The 19,826-nt window shown below is 35.6% G+C and overlaps 1 protein-coding gene across 1 annotated transcript in view; it reads right to left on the bottom strand.

Moving 5' to 3' along the window:
* The window catches only part of VWA8 (von Willebrand factor A domain containing 8), a 178,474-nt gene that overhangs the window by 134,329 nt on the left and 24,319 nt on the right, over positions 1-19,826 (bottom strand). The window contains exons 5-9 of the mRNA XM_056484352.1: positions 7,936-8,103; positions 5,397-5,561; positions 4,948-4,997; positions 4,519-4,627; positions 1,538-1,642 (exon numbers count right to left, since the gene is read on the bottom strand). Coding sequence (XP_056340327.1) covers positions 1,538-1,642; positions 4,519-4,627; positions 4,948-4,997; positions 5,397-5,561; positions 7,936-8,103 — 597 coding nt within the window. The remainder of the gene's footprint in view (positions 1-1,537; positions 1,643-4,518; positions 4,628-4,947; positions 4,998-5,396; positions 5,562-7,935; positions 8,104-19,826) is intronic.

Raw genomic sequence — 19,826 nt, 5'->3', positions numbered from 1 at the left:
TAGAAGAGCAGTCCAGTTACACAGGGAATACAGAACTGAACTCCAATGCAAAAAGGAGGAGGGAGAAGGGGGAAAGAACGTGTCAGCAGGGATGGGCGGCAAACATTTCCCTGACGCATAAACTTGGTTTTAGGGAAACCAAATATTTGCTAGCTACAAAGTTGGTTATTTCCAAATATGCACATAGAAATAGTACCTAATTTTCAGGACTGAAAGAGCTGGTTAAAATCTTTTAATGCTAATTTTCTGCAACATATGTAACTCCTACAACATATTAAAAAGTTAAAGAAAACTGATACTGTGGTTAAGTTTTAAAAGATAAATTAAATAATCCATTGTAATTATAGGCTTTGTAAACTACTATTATACATGGACAAACTGGCAAAACAGATCTGACCAACAACAAACAACAAAAAATAACACAGACCAAATCCAGAAACCAATGCAATCTATAATCATGCAATAGTGAATGTACTTTGTGCATGTGGTATCTACATTCTTTTTAGAATCTCCTCTTAAATGTCAAATGCCAGAGGTATTTTTTAAGCATTTAACTACCTTAACCATACAAGTAACTACTTTCAGATTGATTAACCACTTATTACATAATGAGGACTTTTTCACAGCCTTTAACTGAGATGTCTAAATATTTCAAAAATCCTAGAGGTTTCACCTTTCACTATAATGAAATTAACTAGCTTATGATGGTTTTTTTAAAATAATGTTATGAAAGTTTAAAGCATCAGCAATAATGTAGTCATTTAATTTGCCTAAGATTTCTGTTTTTATACAGAAGTAATGAAGTACCATATCCTGTGGTGACTTTATGATGCTGAATTGTATCCCAAATTGCCTGTTTGACCCAGAAATAAGTTCTGCACCTTTAATACCAGATCCAAGAGTGAAGGGAGGGGGAAGCAGTGGCGCATAGTTTGTGTGTGCAGAAGCTTCATTTTCGCTCTCCTGCATTCCTCACTCTCTCAGTGCGTGCTGTCTGCAGCACGGACAGCAGGAGAGAGCTCTCCTTTGCTTTTAGCTAGCTGAGGCAGAGAAGTTCCTGAGACTCTGGCTTTTTTCTCCTTTTTCTTGGAACTGATCAACCCTGCACTGGACTAAAAACCCAAAAGAATGCTGGGAGCTCACACTTGTGGCCCACTGGGGCCAGGACATGGCATTTTCCAGCACAGGAGGAATTGATAAGAGACTGACTGAGCCGAGCTACCCCCCATGACACAGTCTCTGAACTTTCCATCTCTTCAGAACAGAGAGAGGTTTTATTGTTTAATATTACTCATTTTTCCATGTTTGTGAGTACTTTGCTTGTTAAATAAACAGTTTTTTCCACTTTTCTTGAAGAAGGTGTACCTCCCAAATCAGTTGGGGGAGGCGCACTTGAATTTGTTTTCCAGAAAAGACTACTTCTAAAGCTTCCTCCCAAAATTTGCCCTAAACCAGGATATACCATTAGTCAGGAGAACTACTGCCATAATCCATCACTCCCTAGAATTGTAATATAAATATATCATTCAATACTTACTTTTAACATGTCATTGACTGCAGTTTTGCCTTCCTTTCCGAGGAAAAGATTATAGGGGTAAAGCCGGTCAATAACATGCTGGACTGACATCATAGGAAAGGAATCCTAATTCAAATTTAAAAAAAAAATTGAAAAACTTATTGGCTCATTCTGTCACCAACCATTAACCCAAAATTCTGCAGAGCTCTGAACATAAAATAAGACTGTAAGGGCAATATACAAAGGACCACTATAAGCAGTATTTGACTAGAAGTCGAAACAGGCACTTCTCAGGTGTAATTCATTATAATTTAAATATAGTAGATTAGACTTAAATAAAGTAGATTAGAAGAACTATGTCCTAAAAATTACTTTCTTTCTTGTGCTTAAATGGAAGCTACAGTGACTGGCTCAGATACCAAAAACAAATACAGCCAAGAGAGACAAATCCCACCACAGGTAAATGAGTTGGTACTACTAGAAAAGAAACCATATGACAAGAAATCTGTATCTCGATAATGATCTACACATTCACAGCAATTTATAGTATTTAATTTTGATTCTATTATATTGTACCAATTAGACTTAACAAATCAGTTCACAGAAATTTCTGAACAGTTTGATTAAAACTGTTTTGTTTTGAAAAGAAAAAAAAAGTATGCTTGCACTTCCTACAGAAAAAACACCAAACTATTTTTTTTTTATTATCTCCTTGTTAGGTTTAAGTACTAAGTCTTTTGTCAATTGCTGCCCGAACTAGAAAAATATTTGACTATTTTGCTGCAGCAAAAAGAAAAAGAAATGCATTTATGACTACTGAAGACTATGCACTAAGCCTTTCCTGGTAAAAAAAAAAGGCATTTCAAACTCTCTAACTTAAGTATTGATGGTTTGCTTCAAAAATGACTTGCAGATTTTTAAGGATTACTTGTGTGTAACACTGATGGAAAACAGTAATTTGACTATCTTTTTAGCCTTCATCAAAGCAAATAAAACAATTCAAATGAAATTAACTGATTTTCAGTTATACACTTGGATTTACATAAACACACAAGTGAAAGAAGAGTTCCTTGAAAATGAAGCCAGGAGACGCATATTTTATGAAATGCGTAATTCAATTTATAAGCAGTAACACTATTTATAATGTTCCACATTTTTAAAAAAAATCAGTAAAAATAAACCATTTATTGCACTATAGTTAACGTACAGATTCAAGGATCAGGGAGCCCTTTACTGCATTTTAAAAGCCCTCCACCTATCTATAAAGACATACCATGTAATTTTTCCACATTATCTCAAATTAGTAATAATTACAATGGAATGTATAAAATAAGCCTCTTCAGAAAAAGACCCTACAAAAAAATTCCCCTTTTGTCAGGCAGGAGTTCTCAAACTAAGAAATTATGTTTTGGAACTGTGTGACTCTATGACAGAAGATAAGAAACTACTCAACACAATGCACTCTCTTCACACTTTTTTAAACAGTTAGACTAACTAAACTAGAAGCAGAGTATGGCACCGACCCAGCATACAAAGGAAAAATGATGTTGTTTGAAATCACTGAGCACAGCTTAGAAATCCAAGTGATTAAAACTAACTCTAAAATAAACAGTTTCCATTTATCTACAAAAGACACTGTCATACAATGGTAACACTTCACATTCTCTAATGTAAAATAAAATGCTTCCTTCACTCCATAGTTTAGATAATAGCTTAGGGCTCATTTCTTTCTGTTATTCTGAAAGCCATCTGGCATTCATTTAAAAATAATTTTTCCCTTTGTGGCTCAAAAGTATAAAAAGCTGCAATTCACTTCAAAATCCAAAGGTGTATTTTCCCCAAAGCCTTCAAATACTACTTCATTTCACTGAATTTAAATTTTCATCATTTAATATCTAATGTAGGACACTTAATTCAAAGAACAAATTCTGTCTGTAAGTATTCAGCACAACTGAGGGGACTGAGCACCACAGTAACACAAGTAATTGATATACTTTAATGTATACAATCCAATCAAATATGTAAGAAGTGATCTGCTGCTGAGCAGTACCATAGGTAAAATAACTGCACATGAGACAAAGAGAACTATCCAGAGCTCCTTCTACAGACACCTGCATCTTGTAGAGTGGGTCTGAGAAATTCTCCTGGTACTTTACCCTCCTGGGTTGACCATACCTTCCTTCATGCAAAAGGGCACCAATCCCTCTCTCTTTATACAGATCTCATGTCCATGACCTCCTTCAGGAGGCATCTTTCATGTTGTCTTTGACTTTTTACCAGGTAATTATAAAGTCCAAGGACAAAGGACTATCCAGGAAAACAGAAAAACTGATACAGCTTTAGTCCTGACCTGCCTGACCTGTCACTGTGAACTCTGCAAATGAATAATTCCTATTTCCCTCTGGACTTAGCTGCCAGGAAGCACTGCATCTTTCATCATGACATAATCTTCCATTTCTGTTCATTCTAAATCCACCAGTCAGCCCAAAGACCTAATGTAGGCTTCACCTCATACAATTTAACTGTTTCCTATGCCCACATTTGTTTTAAATCCTTTAAGGTGTCAGTGGAGAGAAATAGGTGTTTTTGTAATGCAATCAACCTGATTTACATGTGTAACATTAAATCCAAAGCACTTTTAGATTGTGGTTTTTATTTCTCTGCACTCACTACCTTAGTGCCATTAGATATACTGTGTATGTCCTGAAGTCAGAGTCAGGTAAGGTGATTTACCAGGGCAGGGGAGAAATGAGCACTAAGATACATTTAATAAACAATACAAATCTTATGTCATACCACACTTTATTCTCTAGTATTATGCCATATGTTTGATTAAAGTATTATCCAGAGATATCTGAGACTTTTCTCCCTTAAACTATTTTTAGTTTTCAGGTTTTTTTAAAAACATTCATGTTAAACTTCTTCTAACAAAATGAATAAACCAGATCTAATTCTGAGACATTTTAAACCCATACAGTTTCACAGCACGTGTATGTACATACCAAAATCTGAACTGCAGCTGATAAGCTGTCTAAAGGAAAATCTGGAAGTCCCAATGTAGAAGATTCTTGAGAGCAGAGAGTTGTAGCAAAAGACAGGAGCCGAGAAACTCTGCATATGAAAAAGTAATTATAGAGTTTTATACATGCTATCTGCATTTAAAATACTAAAGCATAAAAAGTTAAATATAGAAAAGGATGCTGGAACTACTTCTGAGTGCACACAAGTAAGATGTGACTGAAGTTCTAAAGCACTAAGGATTCACTATATGAAGGCTGCATACAAAAAGCTGTGTGAGCATACGCTCACACGTATTAAAAATTTCTTCGCTTCTGGTCTCTGTGTGGTGACAGAGACACAAAAATAGCATGGAATCCTGAAAGGACATAGCTTCTTCATTCTTTTTTTTTTTTTTAATTATGAAAAATTACCTCTCAGTGGAAATGTTTGATCCGATTGAATATAATAGCTGAAGATGGTCCTGGAAATAGAACAAAAAATCACAGAGTAAATTAATTTTTGCATCATACTGTGGGTCACAGGTCATGATATGCAGCATTTTCTATCTTTCCCTCTAATTTAGACATGAGGATTCTACTAAGTTCTTGACACAGAATTAATTTTATTTAAGAATAAAAAAAAGATAAAATTCTTTCTTTTAAAGCTGTGTTATGGAAGTCACTTTTCTGCTGCAGCGTTCCATGGGAACTCTAAGACTGCATTCCAGGAATTTATTATTCGATATGAAAATATGAAAAATGCACTTTAAGACAAATTTGTTACCCAATAATTCTTTTCTGAAGTGAGGTAAGAAGAACATAACATCAGGCTATTATCTCTACCCAACACAAACAATCCAGTCTTCTGCTACCACACTCACCTTAAAGGGCAGATGATAAACATCTCTAGCTTGAAATCGAGAGCGAAGGGGTGGATCCAAAGGGTTACCAGAGTATTTAGGTACTGGCAGGCCCAAGGCTATCACTCGAAAATCTTCGCTAACCCGAACAATCTTCCATGCATCTAACTCTGATTTTGTATGCTCCTAAATAAATTAAAACAAAGCAACAGGAAGGAAAAAACCCCACATTGTGGCATTAAAAACTTATGATGACTAAGCTCCAGCTCAACTAAAAGCCCCAGTCCCCCAGCCTAAACGTGGTAATGTTCTCAAATGTTCTTGTCTTTGATGCAGAGTGGCTAGAAAGACTTGAACTGGTCAAATCTGTGGACAACAAAATCAAGTTCTTCCAAAATGAACACAGAAAAAATTACTAATTAGGTATAGCTTTCAGACCTGTAGCATTTTGACCAAAATCCTTAGAGATGATGGTGCCTGTTGTGATGTTACCTTACATCTTGTGAAAATGTACAAATACAACACTCTTTTTACAAAGAACAGAAAATAAACTGACCACAAAATATATTTTATTCTAAAACTCTACAAGTGTGTTGCGATGAACAAGGTTTTTTATTTTTTTCCCTCTCTTACAAGTGTAAAGGCAACTAAAATCTCCATTTTAGAAGCTTCATTCACAAATTATACTTCATTATATGAAATAATACAGAACTAGTCTCCTTCATGAGGACATTATATGCTGCATTATGTCAAGCAAAGGATTCTTTGCATACAAAAATGCTGTCCATCTATCCAAATCACAGTTAACTCCTCCCTGAAACTGTATATTCAGAGAATGACTAGGTTGGAAGAGACCTTCAAGATCATCAAGTTCAACCCATGCCCTAACATCTCAACTAGACCATGGCACCAAGTGCCACATCCAGTCTTTTTTAAACACATGAAGGGATGGCGACTCTACCACCTCCCTGGGCAGACCATTCCAGTACTTTATCACTCTTTCCATGAAAAACTTTTTCCTAATATCCAACCTGTATCTCCCCTGGCACAGCTCAAGACTGTGTCCTCTTGTTCTGTCAGTTGCTGCCTGGAGAAAGAGACCAACCCCACCTGACTACAACCACCATTCAGGAGGTTGTAGAGAGTGATAAGATCACCCCTGAGTATCATTTCCTCCAGACTGAACAACCCCATCTCCCTCAGCCATTCCTCACAGGGTTTGTGTTCCGAGCCCCTCACCAGCCTTGTTGCCTCCTCTGGATGCGCTCAAGCATCTCAACATCCTTCCTAAACAGAGGGGTCCAGAACTGGACACAGTTATGAATATGAATACATTTCTTTCAGATCAAAATGCTGAGTAACTATTCACATAGGAGAAGAGAAATTGAACATTAGTTTATGTGGTACAATAGCCCCCAAACAACAAAACAACAATATTAGATTTAGAATTGTAGCAAGAGATTTATTTAATTCATATACTTTCATGAGTGTGCCTGAGGCACTTGTTTTAAAACACTTAATCATTAGAAAAGCATTTAAAAGGAAGAGAGATGTTTAACAACCAAATCTGAGTTTGAATTCTCATTTTCATTCTTTAAATACAATTACATTTTAAATGCTTGTTTTTTATATATAATAATAATAATAATGCTTCCAGTAACTGTGTCTATTAATTAAATATTACAATTTTTTTTTTTAAAGGCATGGATCAGAGGAATTTTAACCACAGATGAAAGACATAAGAAATAACGATATATTTTCAGAAATACACTATGGTACTTTAGCAGAGCTGGTAATTTCATACAATTAAGATCAGTGACTGAAGGCTTATTGCAAATGCCCTTGCTTTGCCATGTAGGTTTGAATCATACACCTAACCACAGGTGTGACAGGTGAGGAAGGTGAGGAAGCAGGTGTCAGACTGACAGGTATGTGGCTGGGAACTACAGTACATGGAACCAAGATGCAAATTACTTAAAAAAAAAAAAAAAAAAAAAAAAAGCCTGAAGAGAATCCACACAAGCAGTGGTACTCAAAGCCCAAAGAAATGAAAATAGTTAAAGCAGTAATGATAGCACTGAAATCCCCATTTCCTATCAAAGGAAAAGCCTCTAACCATTTTCTATAGTTTAGACTGCTGTTTACATATACTTTTGTAAATTAAAGGCAAAACAGCACCGATATAGTGACTGAATAGAGATATTCATCTTGACCTCATTCTTTTGTTGTCCTAATATTTTAAAAGCTTAGCAACAAGGCAACCACCACGAAGAATTATATGAACTTCATGGCAACAATTTCAACTTAAGTATCTTTTCACAAGGACATTTTAGTTATTCTCACATTGTGGCTTTCACATTTTAGAAACATACAGGCTTCATCCAAGTTTAACATGGACTACTCTTTTTCATATGTAGACAACATAGAAAAAAACCTTGAAACCTTGGTGAGATTTCCCCCACTTGACTCCTAATTACTCTCTCCTTCACTGTAATATTCCAGAACTACCAAGAAGAGGAGGGGGAAAAAAACCCCCAAAATTCGAACAGCATTTCCATACCTGCAAAAGTTTGTCATAACGATCTGCAGACATGAGAAAACGACCATCTTCAAGCTGCATTTCCCTATTCTCCAGCAAATTGTTTAACACTGGCAGGACATTCCGCTCAGCCTTCTCCAAGCCTTCCAGAACAAGGATTCTGCCTTCAGTAGCTGCACGAACTGCACACTTTAAAAGAAAAATAAAGCCCCAAAATATTTTAATAGAAATAAACTTTGCATAATTAATTCAATCCTGTTAAAAAAGATTCTCTAAGAACTTCTCCAATCTTCCAAGAACTTTCCCAAAACAACATTTATTTCTGTAAGAATCAACATGACTCATATCAGTAGTGATCAGGAAGGGTGATATCTGACCACCTTTAACAGTGCTACACATTCATGAGCTGGAGTTTTACTGCCTAACTATTACAGGGACTGACAGAAAAAAGTTCCAGTATTTTGTACCAACACAATAAGATATAAAACCTTGGAGAATTTTAGACTAAACACAGTACATATAAATATATGTGGCATCCTTTCTTTTTGATATGTCATAGTATTCTGCATTTTCGGGTATTTTAACAACATCAAACAATTCTGGGATAGTATTTTTAACAGAAAACATACAATTAAGGGGGTTTAACTTATTTAAAATTACATTAAGATGTTTAGAAAAAAGTCCAGTATTCCTTTATATTTTTCTGAATATGCACTAGCATAATTCATCCTCAGTACATCACTTTAGTTTTATTAGAATGAAAGTCTGTTGAAACCAAACATGGATGATGAAAGCAAAATAGTGCCACAAATAAACAGATTTTTAAGAGAGTGATAAAATTAAAAGCATTAATTTAATTTATGTTCCCTAACTGAATATGGTCTTCTAAAAAACCAGAATAAAAATGCAGCCATTAACTTGATAATCCTTTGAAAAATTAGGGTTAGAAAATGGTTTCTTTTCTACTTTGCTGGTCATTTGAATATGGCTGCTCCTTAAGGTGGAGCCAGAATATAAAACTAACCTCTGATGCTGACAGTTTTGTGCAACTTTGTTACAATGACATTAACTCAGGTACATTAAGTACACTTGTTAGCTAATATTCATAATTACTGCCCAGTAAAAGACTCTAAAATACAATGCATTCTTGTCTTCTTCTGATTTGCAGATGTTTAAGCTGGTAACAATGTGGCAGGTTTGGGCATAGGCAACATTTAGAGACACCAGAGTCTTTATTTGCATTCCTATCACATTTAAACACAATTTTAGACACAAGCACAGTTGCAAAGGGAGTACAAATGAAATCTTTTCCCAGCAAGTCTCTATAAACTCCTACAGAAGAACCTGACATATAATGCTAGATGGAAATCTCTGATGAATAGAAGAGATGCCAAAAAATAGGTCAGAGAGAAAGAAGGAAGATATGAAAAAGAATAATGAAGAAGCACCAGAATACAAAAATAACCCACCAAAAATATGAAAACAAATATATGAAAGACAAATGCATATGGCAAAAGTAGAAACAAAGATGAGCTCAGCACAACAAATTAATTGCTGCAGGGGTTTAAAGCACACAATTGACTCAGACACCCATCTGAGGAGACTACAGAAGACAGTTGCCCTGGATTGGGAGAGGGGCCAGAGCTCAGAGCCACATGGGCTTGGCCAGGCTGCTGCTCTATACCACACAGGTCATCATGGGGTGTGGCTTCAGGGGAAGCAAAGGGAGAGCACACACAGCAGCTGGGACACTGTCCCCACTCTCTCTCTATAGGAGAGGTTGCCATGTGGACCCTGCACTCCCTCACACCTGCCCGTCCCCTTCCTCAGAAGAGTGTGGCTCCTGTGATGAAAAGAGCTGAGCCAGTGCAGCCTGGCAAAATGGTCTGGAAGTGGAGCTGGCACAGTCAAACCTCAGCAGAGCCAGTGCAGCATGGTGCCAGGGTGGGAAGTGGCCACGGGGAATGAAGTGGCAGCAAAACCAGGATGAAAGGAGCTCAGGTCAACCAAGAGGCATGGACTGGTCAAAAGCAGCAGTGCCACATGGAACAGAGTCCCACAGAGCTGTCCAGAAACAGGTGGCATGGTATAATGTGATCTGGTTTTCAGGGGGTTGTCCACTATTGCTTTTAATTTTTTCATTTGTCTTGGAGCTAGGGATGGGAAGCACTGACTGTGGGAGCACCTGCCATCTTGTCTTTGGAGAAGCCAGAACTAAGATGAAGTGGTGAACACCTTTTGTGTGTAAAGACTTTTTTTTTTTCCTGTGTGTGTACTTTTGTTGTTAATATTGTTGCTTTTACTGTGCATTTCTTATTCCATTGTTGTTTGCTTCCAGTAAATTATTATCTCAACCCATATCTCAGACTTTGTTCCTCTCTCACCAGAAGGGGAAGGAGGGAAGGGCAGAGGCTTATTCACAGTTTAATTTCTGGCTGGTGTTATACCACCACAACACTAAACAATACAACTCTTCTGTGCAATTCAGAAGCATAACTAACAACTGGCAAATTAGCCACGGAATAAACTTTTCACATCACTATTAAGATGGAAACAATTCCTAATTACTAATGTATCAGGTAAACATTACTGAAAAAAAAAGCACTTGCAAATCCTGGTACAGATCTCCAGATCAAGTTCTCTTCTTCAAAAGACAACATTTTTATATCTAGCCTCATAATCAGTATCAGAGGAATATGGAATAAGCCCATTAAATATGGAATAAACCTCAGATTATTCTCTTCCACTGAATCACTAATTCTTTAAAAAGGGCAATGAATTTTTTTCTTCATTCAGGACATCATGTTGCCTAACAGGCAACATAAAACACCTCTCTCCTCATCCCATAAAATGTGTACAAAGAACAAATTTTCTACTAACATTCTTCCATTGGAAGGTCATTGGTCATGTCAAAAATCTGCTCCAACCTGCTGAATAGAAAACCTGAGTCTCCAGCAGACAGTCCAATACCTGGCATGAACAAAATGCTATTTTGTCTAAATGCAGTTTGGAGACACAGCCAGAATTTGCTTTAACAAACAATTTATTTGCCAAGCTGGTTGGATTCTGCATATTATAAGTCTATGAAGACTTTGTGACTGATTTTTACTAGCCAGAGGAAAATACACATTCTGTTCATATGGTTTCAAAATATTTTGAGTATCCATAGAATCTTGTTGACTCATGTTGAGACACGCACACTATGGATGCTGAAGTAACAGGCTTCCAGTACTAACAAAAACCTCTCTCTTGAACTCGTATATGAAGACAATCTGCTGTAGGAGTAGACAGCAAATATTAGGAAGTGTATAACAATCATTAATTTTGAGAAAGAGAATGCTCTCCATTAGCAATGCAGTCTTGAGAAGCTGCTTACTACATACACTGTGCTGACTTCTGATCGTCAGCTTACAGGACCAAAATTTTAAAAGTACAGAACTTGGAAACTGTTTGAAGTCTTTATTCAAAATACTTTTTTGAATTTTATTCAAAAAATAAAATATAAAAATCAATAAAATAAAATTTCAAATGCTCTTTGCCTCACTATATGCACCTTTTACAATCAGACTCAGGAAAGGTTGAATGCACAACCACGGGTTATTTCCTAATCAAAAACATCTCATAAAAATGACACCACCACCACCACCACCACCACCACTTCCTGGGCACTAACTTACTCTGATGTGTTTTTCTTCAAAGCATATCTGAACACTGGAAATTGTTCTCTAGAATACAATGAAGTAAGTACACACTTCATCTGCCTCTAAAGTTTCTGTGTTAAGTAGCATAAAGTCTTTTCTTAAGACCAGAACAGCTGAAATATCTCTTGCTGAATTATGCCATTTCTGCATTCTGATTGGTAATGAGTACTAAGTTTTTTTTTCCAATGAGCTAGGTATACTACAAGGCATCCTCTGAAAACATTAGTTTTAGCTTTGTATTGATGGATTGGTATGGAAGCTAAAATGCATTTTAAAAATCAGAGGAAAAAAAGTAAGTTTGCAATCTGTCACTGAAAAGAATTTTTAAAAATGCTTCAAAGAAACAAATCTTGATAATACTGTAATAAGAACCCAGAGAGAGTTGCACTGACCCCCTCTCTCATTAGTTTTGTTCACTCTAAATGTCTAACATAATTCACAAATTTGACAGGAGGGTTTATATCATGTAACCTTGTCACTGAATCTGAGATAAAACATATTAATTCTTGTTAAAAGCCCAAGAAGGATTTGATAAACGTTTACTTTCAGATTTGTTGTCACTGCAGCAGAGGGACTATCAGAGGACAGACGCTGCTGCCTCCCACCTGTGCTCCCAGAGCTCTGGAAGGATGGTAGCCTGGATATCTGCTCCAGGGAATACCTGCAGCTATCAGAGGCTGGGAGTAGAAACACTTCCCACAGCACTGCTTACATTGTAGTGGCTTTATGCAACAAATACATTACACAGAATGCTTACAATGGTTTCACACTGCACCTACCAAAAAAAAAAAAAAAAAAAAAAAAAAATATATCTTTAAAGGCGAAAACACCTTAGGAACAAGACAACCCTAGGCAGCCTTTCACTGAGTTTCCTGTAGCTGAACCATGATGAGCAGTGCAAAATATGAAAATATGAAAAAATGCAGGAAGCTGTAAACCCCAATTTTGACATAAATCACAGTGTATAAGCATATGGATGAAGTTATATAGTGTCAGAACAGGAAGAAGGACAGAAAAAGGCTCACCACAATGAACACACTGAAGTGTAAAAATATTGGAGAAAGAAGACATTTATATATAGCTTACCAAAATAGTTTGTAAAGCTGCAATAATTTTAACAGTATAGTTTTCACATACCAGAACTGAAGTGGTAGTTCTTTTCTCGCAGGAAAATGCTTATTGCACACCAGAAAATTCTGGTTATCCTGAAATCTGTGAGAAAGACTCTTGGCGAACTCCAATGGACTTTTTTCTAATCTTGGCATCATTCAGAATAGATGGACAGGCTAAATTTCAGAACTGTTTTACAATTAAAAGGCTAAAAGTTGCTCAACAGTAATCAATAACTGTGTCTTTTACAGGAGCTACCTCAAGGTACATTTTAGGGTTTTTTAGATGATGACTTGCCCCTGCTCTGAAAACTGGATCCTTACCATGACGTCTCAAGCACAGCAACCATAAGAACGTAGAAAAACAACAAACAGTACAAGCAACTCAGTGAACACAAGAACTAATGAGGGAAGGATTCTCTACATCATCAGCCTACATTTCAGATGTGTCCTCCAATGCAGTCTCTGGTTCCCACCACCTACACAATATCCTGCACAAACTCATCCACCCAATTCTTTCCACTCATTTCACTCATCTCAAACATCACAACAATGTAATGTCCAGATGTCACTTAGGATGAAAAGAGATCCTGAACAACTATCTGGTAAAGACAACACAAAACTTGTGCTGGTTTTGAGCTAACACAACACTGACTGGCTGCAGCAAAACTTGCTGACAAAACTTGAACTATTAAATACATGGTATAGTCTATCTTCCATAGATGAGGTTTGAGTTCCTGCAAACTATCATGATAACAAATATCACAAAACTCAGAGAAATTGGTATCTGAATTTGTTTCTTTGAGTCCAATACAATTAATTGAACCTTTAAATTTTAAATTGTTAAAACTATCCAGCAAGTAAAAGAAAACAGAAGAAGAAATGGCAGAGAAGCAGAATGGAATATTAGGAGCTTTTACTCTCTCCTCCTGGGGAAACTGCTTCGTCAGATTTTCAAGATATGTGTAAAAGACATATCTAATGGTATGTCTCCAAAGACTATATTTCAAGGTATTTATTCAGCTTTAAGGCCTCTTAATTCCCCAGCTGTTGTTTTCCCTTATGAGCTGAGCAAACTAGAAACTGGTTGTACCACACTAAAATAGACAACTGCTTACTGGACTGAAGTAATAGAATCCTACAATCACAAATTTGCTCTAACTGCTCTTTGAAATAGGTGTCACATCTGCCAATTTCCAGTCATCTGGGACTTCCATAGTTGACAAGGACTGCCAGTAAATGACTGAATATGAGAACAGGCTTTCTCCAAAATAAAAGTATCAGCAAAAACTGTGGAGTAAGATAAAAGCCTACTAAAGCCACATTCAGCCACTTTAAAAGCTAAAGTGTCAGCTTTTAATGTTATCTATGTTTTTAATGTTATTTTCTTTTTTTTTAATGTTATATTTTTCCTTAAATATTTTAAAAATATTATGCTAGTTGTTTAAAATAAAATGGTTTTAATAAAAAAGTTATGAATGTATAATGCCATTCCAAGAGGAGATGACAAACAGGTCTAACACTCACCAAAACTGTGTATTCTATCTTTTGTTACAAAATTTTTCACTTTGTAGATGATGATTGGCCACAGTTTTGCATTTTTCAACTTAGGCCACAAATATACTGAGTTACATATATTCCAAATGTGATGTTCATATTTAATGAAAATCAATGTAATAGTAACTAATAAGATTAGTTAAAATTAAAAAGGTAACTTAAGAACTAATTCAACCTTTTTCTCCAGTGTAATGGAGCAGGAGGCTACATCTTCACTATTCAGCCTACCTCCCCACTGAGTTAATCAAGTGTTTTCTGGGTATTTTTATAGCTATTTTTCTCCTGTGAGTTACCAAAATTACAGAGCAGATATTGTTATAACCTCCCTTTTTTATTTAAAATCCCACAAAAGACAGAAAAATTGCAGTACACCAGAGTACTGTCAGCCAGGCTAGCTAGTATCCAAAGAAAGAATCCAGCTGTCTGCAGTAGTTTCAGTGACGATGAATGGCCTGAACTGGTGAGCATCTATTTTATGATGCTATACCATGGCACAGAATGAAAAGCAGCTAAAGAAATAAACTCCTCAATTTATTCGAGTCTCAAATCAGAAAACCCATCTAGAAAAATTTACCCTAGGAAGTGAATCAACATATGACGAGAGCATAAATATGCAAATGTTACAAGAACTGGAACAGTCCTTCATTTCTGTCATTGATTTTTGCTTCCTCAGTTACTGATTTCACCTTCCTCCACACAATTTTTTTTCAGTTTTGAAGTACCACACGTCAAGTGATCTGTTTTTACTTCTATTACCCCTTACCCTAACATGACAGCCAGGTGTTTTTGCAACAGTGCCTGCAAACTGTATTTACAAGAAATTATGTCCCAACCTTGGCAGGGTCCAGCCATTTTAGCTGCTTTACACCAAGTATCTTAGTTTGAGAGCACAGTTACATCAGACACCTGAAACATTTTGCCTCATGGCCAGAACCCAGGCACAGCAGAAAGCAAACTGAGGTTCTTAACAGATTATTAGCAAAAATGCCTACAAAGAAATAAACCTAGGCAAGGTTTATCTTCTGTACAGGAATGAGGGAGAAGGGCAATTTAAATTTTTTCTTCCTGATGAGTAGCAAAATAAAATTAAATACTTGATAGAAATCTAAAAAATTATTAAGTTAGTTATCACTCTTAAATCACTTTGACTCAGAGCACCATCCATCAAGTCCATATTGCCTATGGATATTATGATTGCTCCTTCCCCCATAGCAGGAAATAACAGCTGAAAAGGAAGTGGAAAATACATGTAAGAAACACAAACATAAGAAAAAAGAATCTCACACTTTTTATAAGGAATTATAAATACATGACCCTAATATTCCTCACATTGCATCACTGATATTCATCTATATGCCCTGTACATCAAAATAAGATACCAGAGTCTGAGCTGCTAGCCTAACAAATGCAATTAAATTACACTTTAAGAAGCAAGAATTAAGTACTGCAAATGATTATACCAAAATCAGTTCTACAAGTTAAGAGACTACCATATAGGGGTCATTAACAGGCATTTTTAGTTTAGATAAAAGATATACTATGTCAACATCAACAAAGATTAATTTCATCCAAATACTGTTCATTTCTACCTAATATTTCCCTCTTTGTCTCCAGTGTTGGAGAAAATAAGAAAATTAATAGGAACATCCACACTTCTGGAGTGCATTGTTTGTCGCTTCTTTCTACAGACTACACTTTTTATTTTTATACACATGCATACATACGTGTATACACACACACAATCAAATATTGTAATTTCACACTCCAACATAATTATAATTTCATTCAATTAATCTCACGTTTTATTTTATAATCCCCTTTCTAATCTGCTTTGATTAAAAGAAGCCAAACTCAAGTCTGGGTAGTCTACTCCAGGGGATTTTATGTTATGTTCATTTTACAGACAGGATAGTTTAAGCTGTCATTTCTGTCACTCAGTGTTTGATTGTTTACTACATGAAGTGTTTCAAGCCATGTCAGAATATTATTCTTCTGGTATCTCGACAATTAATTTCACATTTTACCATTGTATAACTGATGATGCTGATACAGTTAGGGATGTAAAAGTATGGTATTAAAATGAGTATGTTCACATATTTCAAAGACACTGCAAAACAGTCTAATTTTGTACAGATAGAAATGACAGAGATAAATTTATATACACTCAGTGGATGCAGCTTAATCAGCAAATCTTCAAAAACACGACATTGTATTTTCAAGTTTTCAGCACATAACCATATGACATCTTTCTACTTATTCCAGCCTCATTTAATTTGTCTTGAGCAGAAAAGACTGTACACTTTATTATATGGTTTGTGTTTGGGAAGCTTTCTTCATTTAATGCACATGCTGAAAGATAAAGGGTAAACATAAATGGGCATTCTGGACAATGTGGTGTGCAACACAATCCTGGAGCAATACATCTCTCAAGCACTAACAAAATGGCTTAGCTGCTCTCCCAAATTCACCTGCCACTTAAATTAATGTAGGATTTCCTTAGAAATTCTATTATATTAAATAATTATTAATGTAAGAGGCTGTAGTAATAAGAGTTTAAACCAGAGATGTGACTTATGTAGCCGTACACACAAAATAAAAACTACATCAGAAATGGAAAAAAAAAGACAAAAAAATCAAATCTAATTCCTTAATTTTTGGAAATACAATAGGCTATTAGAATCTTCTTACTGGTTCAATGAAGTTGACAGCTTAACTGTCAGTTATAGAAGCAGAAAACTCATTTGCAAGACAAGCTTTTCTATCAATAAAAGTAAAATCTGAAGGTGCCATTTGAATATTTATGCAATATAAAGTAATTCTAACTGATTACTTGATATAAAATATAATTAACCCAAGCAACAAATTAGAGAATAAAACCAAGAGGTTACCTAATTAGCTCAGTAACAGCAATAATGACATTTTTGAGGATTTTAACAGTAAATTAACAGCTGAAAGCCAAAATTAATGGCCCAAAGTAAAGACAAGAAAACAGAATTTTCTGTTGTCAGTACATGAATCAAAACAAACAATTCACCATTATCTCATCTTAAGTTCTTTATTTTACATTATTTTAATTGGCAGTGAATTTGACAATTCAATATTTACCTTTATTTAATTATCTATTTCTGAGGTAAATAAACCCCTTTTTTTCAGTCTTCATCAGATAACTCTTCTAACTACGTAACTCCAACTCACCCACTTGATTCACTCCAGTACTACGAAATGCTGATAAGCAAGAATATTTGATATGCTGCTCCTTCAATATATATTTCAATATGGAATTTCAACAACTGCTTCCAAACAACCACCTCTCAAATATATTTTAAATAAGTAACTGCAATCTGCAACTTCATATTAAAATATAGCAGATGTTTTGAAACCTCTGAGATAATAATTTACAGCATTTAATCTGTCACTATTAAAAGTGGAGCTATAAACAACTATAACATCTTAAAAATCACTCAGAGACAAATTTGCAAACCTTTCTGCGTCTGCAAACCTGATGATCCACTAAATTAAAGTTCTTTCTGGTCACAAGATGCCAGGTTTTGTTACAGTATATTATTCAAAGTGTAAAATAACTACATTATTATTATATTATGACTTGCTTACAAAGAGCCTCTTATATCTTAAACAACAAGTAAGTTTTATTGAACCCGTAGAATTCAGATACATGATGTTCTGGAAACCAGACTTGCAAGCTCTCCTGTATTCTCTTGGGTGACATGAAGAGCAAGCATGAGATTCTACAGGAAAGGAAATGGTACAAAAATCTAAAAGGCAGAGTCTACTGTCTTCAGTCCATCACACGAATTCACCTTCTCTACAGCTATGCCTGCTGTAGCAATCCAAGGTCCTTAGGGAATGCTTTGTAAGGCTTCATACCCATACCTTTCTCAGTCAATGGTTTGTAAAGAAGAGTACTGTCTGGCTTCTGTAATGCTCTGAATTAGTACAGCACCTGCAAACCTCAAAATCATTACATGAACTCACTGAAATTCAGGCACCAGTGTAATCTGTAAAACTTTATAGCTCAATAATAGAATGGAATAATTAGATCTATGATGGTTTTAAACATGACTATGCATCACATTTTATGCATCTTTAACTAAAATGCAGGATGAGAAAACTTCAGCTGCAACATCACTATCTATTCATGTTTCATGATTCATCTTTCATGTTCCCAGTATTTTAAAAGTGTTCACCAAAATAGTAAGTATTTATTTTTCTAAGTTCCATTCAGAGCTTAAACATACATTAGTTATAAATACAATGAGTAAAACATGAGCTCAGGAAAGACGCAAATGCTTCTGACTGATTTTAGTACTTTGGTATCTTGCTAAAGAAAAGTCTTGGTCTGAAGTACTACTTTGCTGGATTTTGGCAAAAACCTTTCAACTGAAAATTTCTAACTCAATGAGGAAGGTGGTCATCTTAGACCTTGATTTTAAGAAGCAAATCTTCCCAGAGTGTTCATGCTGGAGTGAGATGACTCAAAATAGATTATACAAAGTGAAGCTGTCTCACACTGGGATCAAAGTCTACAGACAAATACAGAGGTAACAGACCATCTCACATCTTGGTGAGCTTCTCACAGTCCTCAATACAGTGGCTCTTACAAATGTTAGTTAACTAATGCTCTTACACCATGGGTCAATTACCTTGACTATCCTGTAGCTAGTGTGAGGATAAGACTGTCCATAACAGCAGAGAGGTGTGGAGCTGACATTAGTCCATGAGTTAATCCCACAAGCTACACAAAAGCCTTATCCTCTGGTATTTGAGAAGCCATTTACAGCCCTAATACATAGTACAGTGCTTCAAATTATCCCCTATTGTGCAATCCTCTCATTTCCAGGTAAGCAGGAATTCATTTGAAGTCCTAGAAGTAACTAAAATATATTTAGACTAACTGTTAATTCTTCATTCTGATGATCTTCCACTGCTGAAAGCCATTTTGTGTTTTCAAAAAAAGCTATTTAAAGGTTTCTTGAAAGTTTGGAAGCTGAAAGAGATCATTTGGAATTTAAGGGGAAAAAAAAGAAAGGAAATATGTTTCTCTAAAAGAGAGAACAAAGCTTTCCATATGCTTGTATGATGGTGATATTAACCTCTATAGCATCATCAACTGAAAATTCTTTTACATAACTCCTTTAAGTTTATACAGGAACTCACCCATCCTATCTAACTAGAAATCTAACTTCTGTAAAAATTTTAGGTATCTAAGTAAACAGACATTTCACATGAAGTCTGTATAAAATGTGTATTTTACCTGCACAGTCAGAAAGGAAACATTCCACTGATAATTTATGAAGAGAAATCTTACCTAACCACAGTCAGTCTATGGCTGTGCTAAATAAACTACTGGTCTGGGGCAAGATGGATGGCAGGAGTGTTTAAATCATGATATTATTCCAGACCAGCTGTGAGGTTTCAAATCAAATCTCCCAATTGTGACCCTTTACTGTGCTTGGGTTTCACAATACAGAGCAGTCATAAAACACATGGACTAGACACTTTTACAATTAAACTAGATTATAAGATT

The sequence above is a fragment of the Oenanthe melanoleuca genome, chromosome 1 (assembly GCF_029582105.1).
Source record: "Oenanthe melanoleuca isolate GR-GAL-2019-014 chromosome 1, OMel1.0, whole genome shotgun sequence".
Taxonomy (NCBI): domain Eukaryota; kingdom Metazoa; phylum Chordata; class Aves; order Passeriformes; family Muscicapidae; genus Oenanthe; species Oenanthe melanoleuca.
This window is presented reverse-complemented; position numbering and strand designations above follow the sequence as displayed.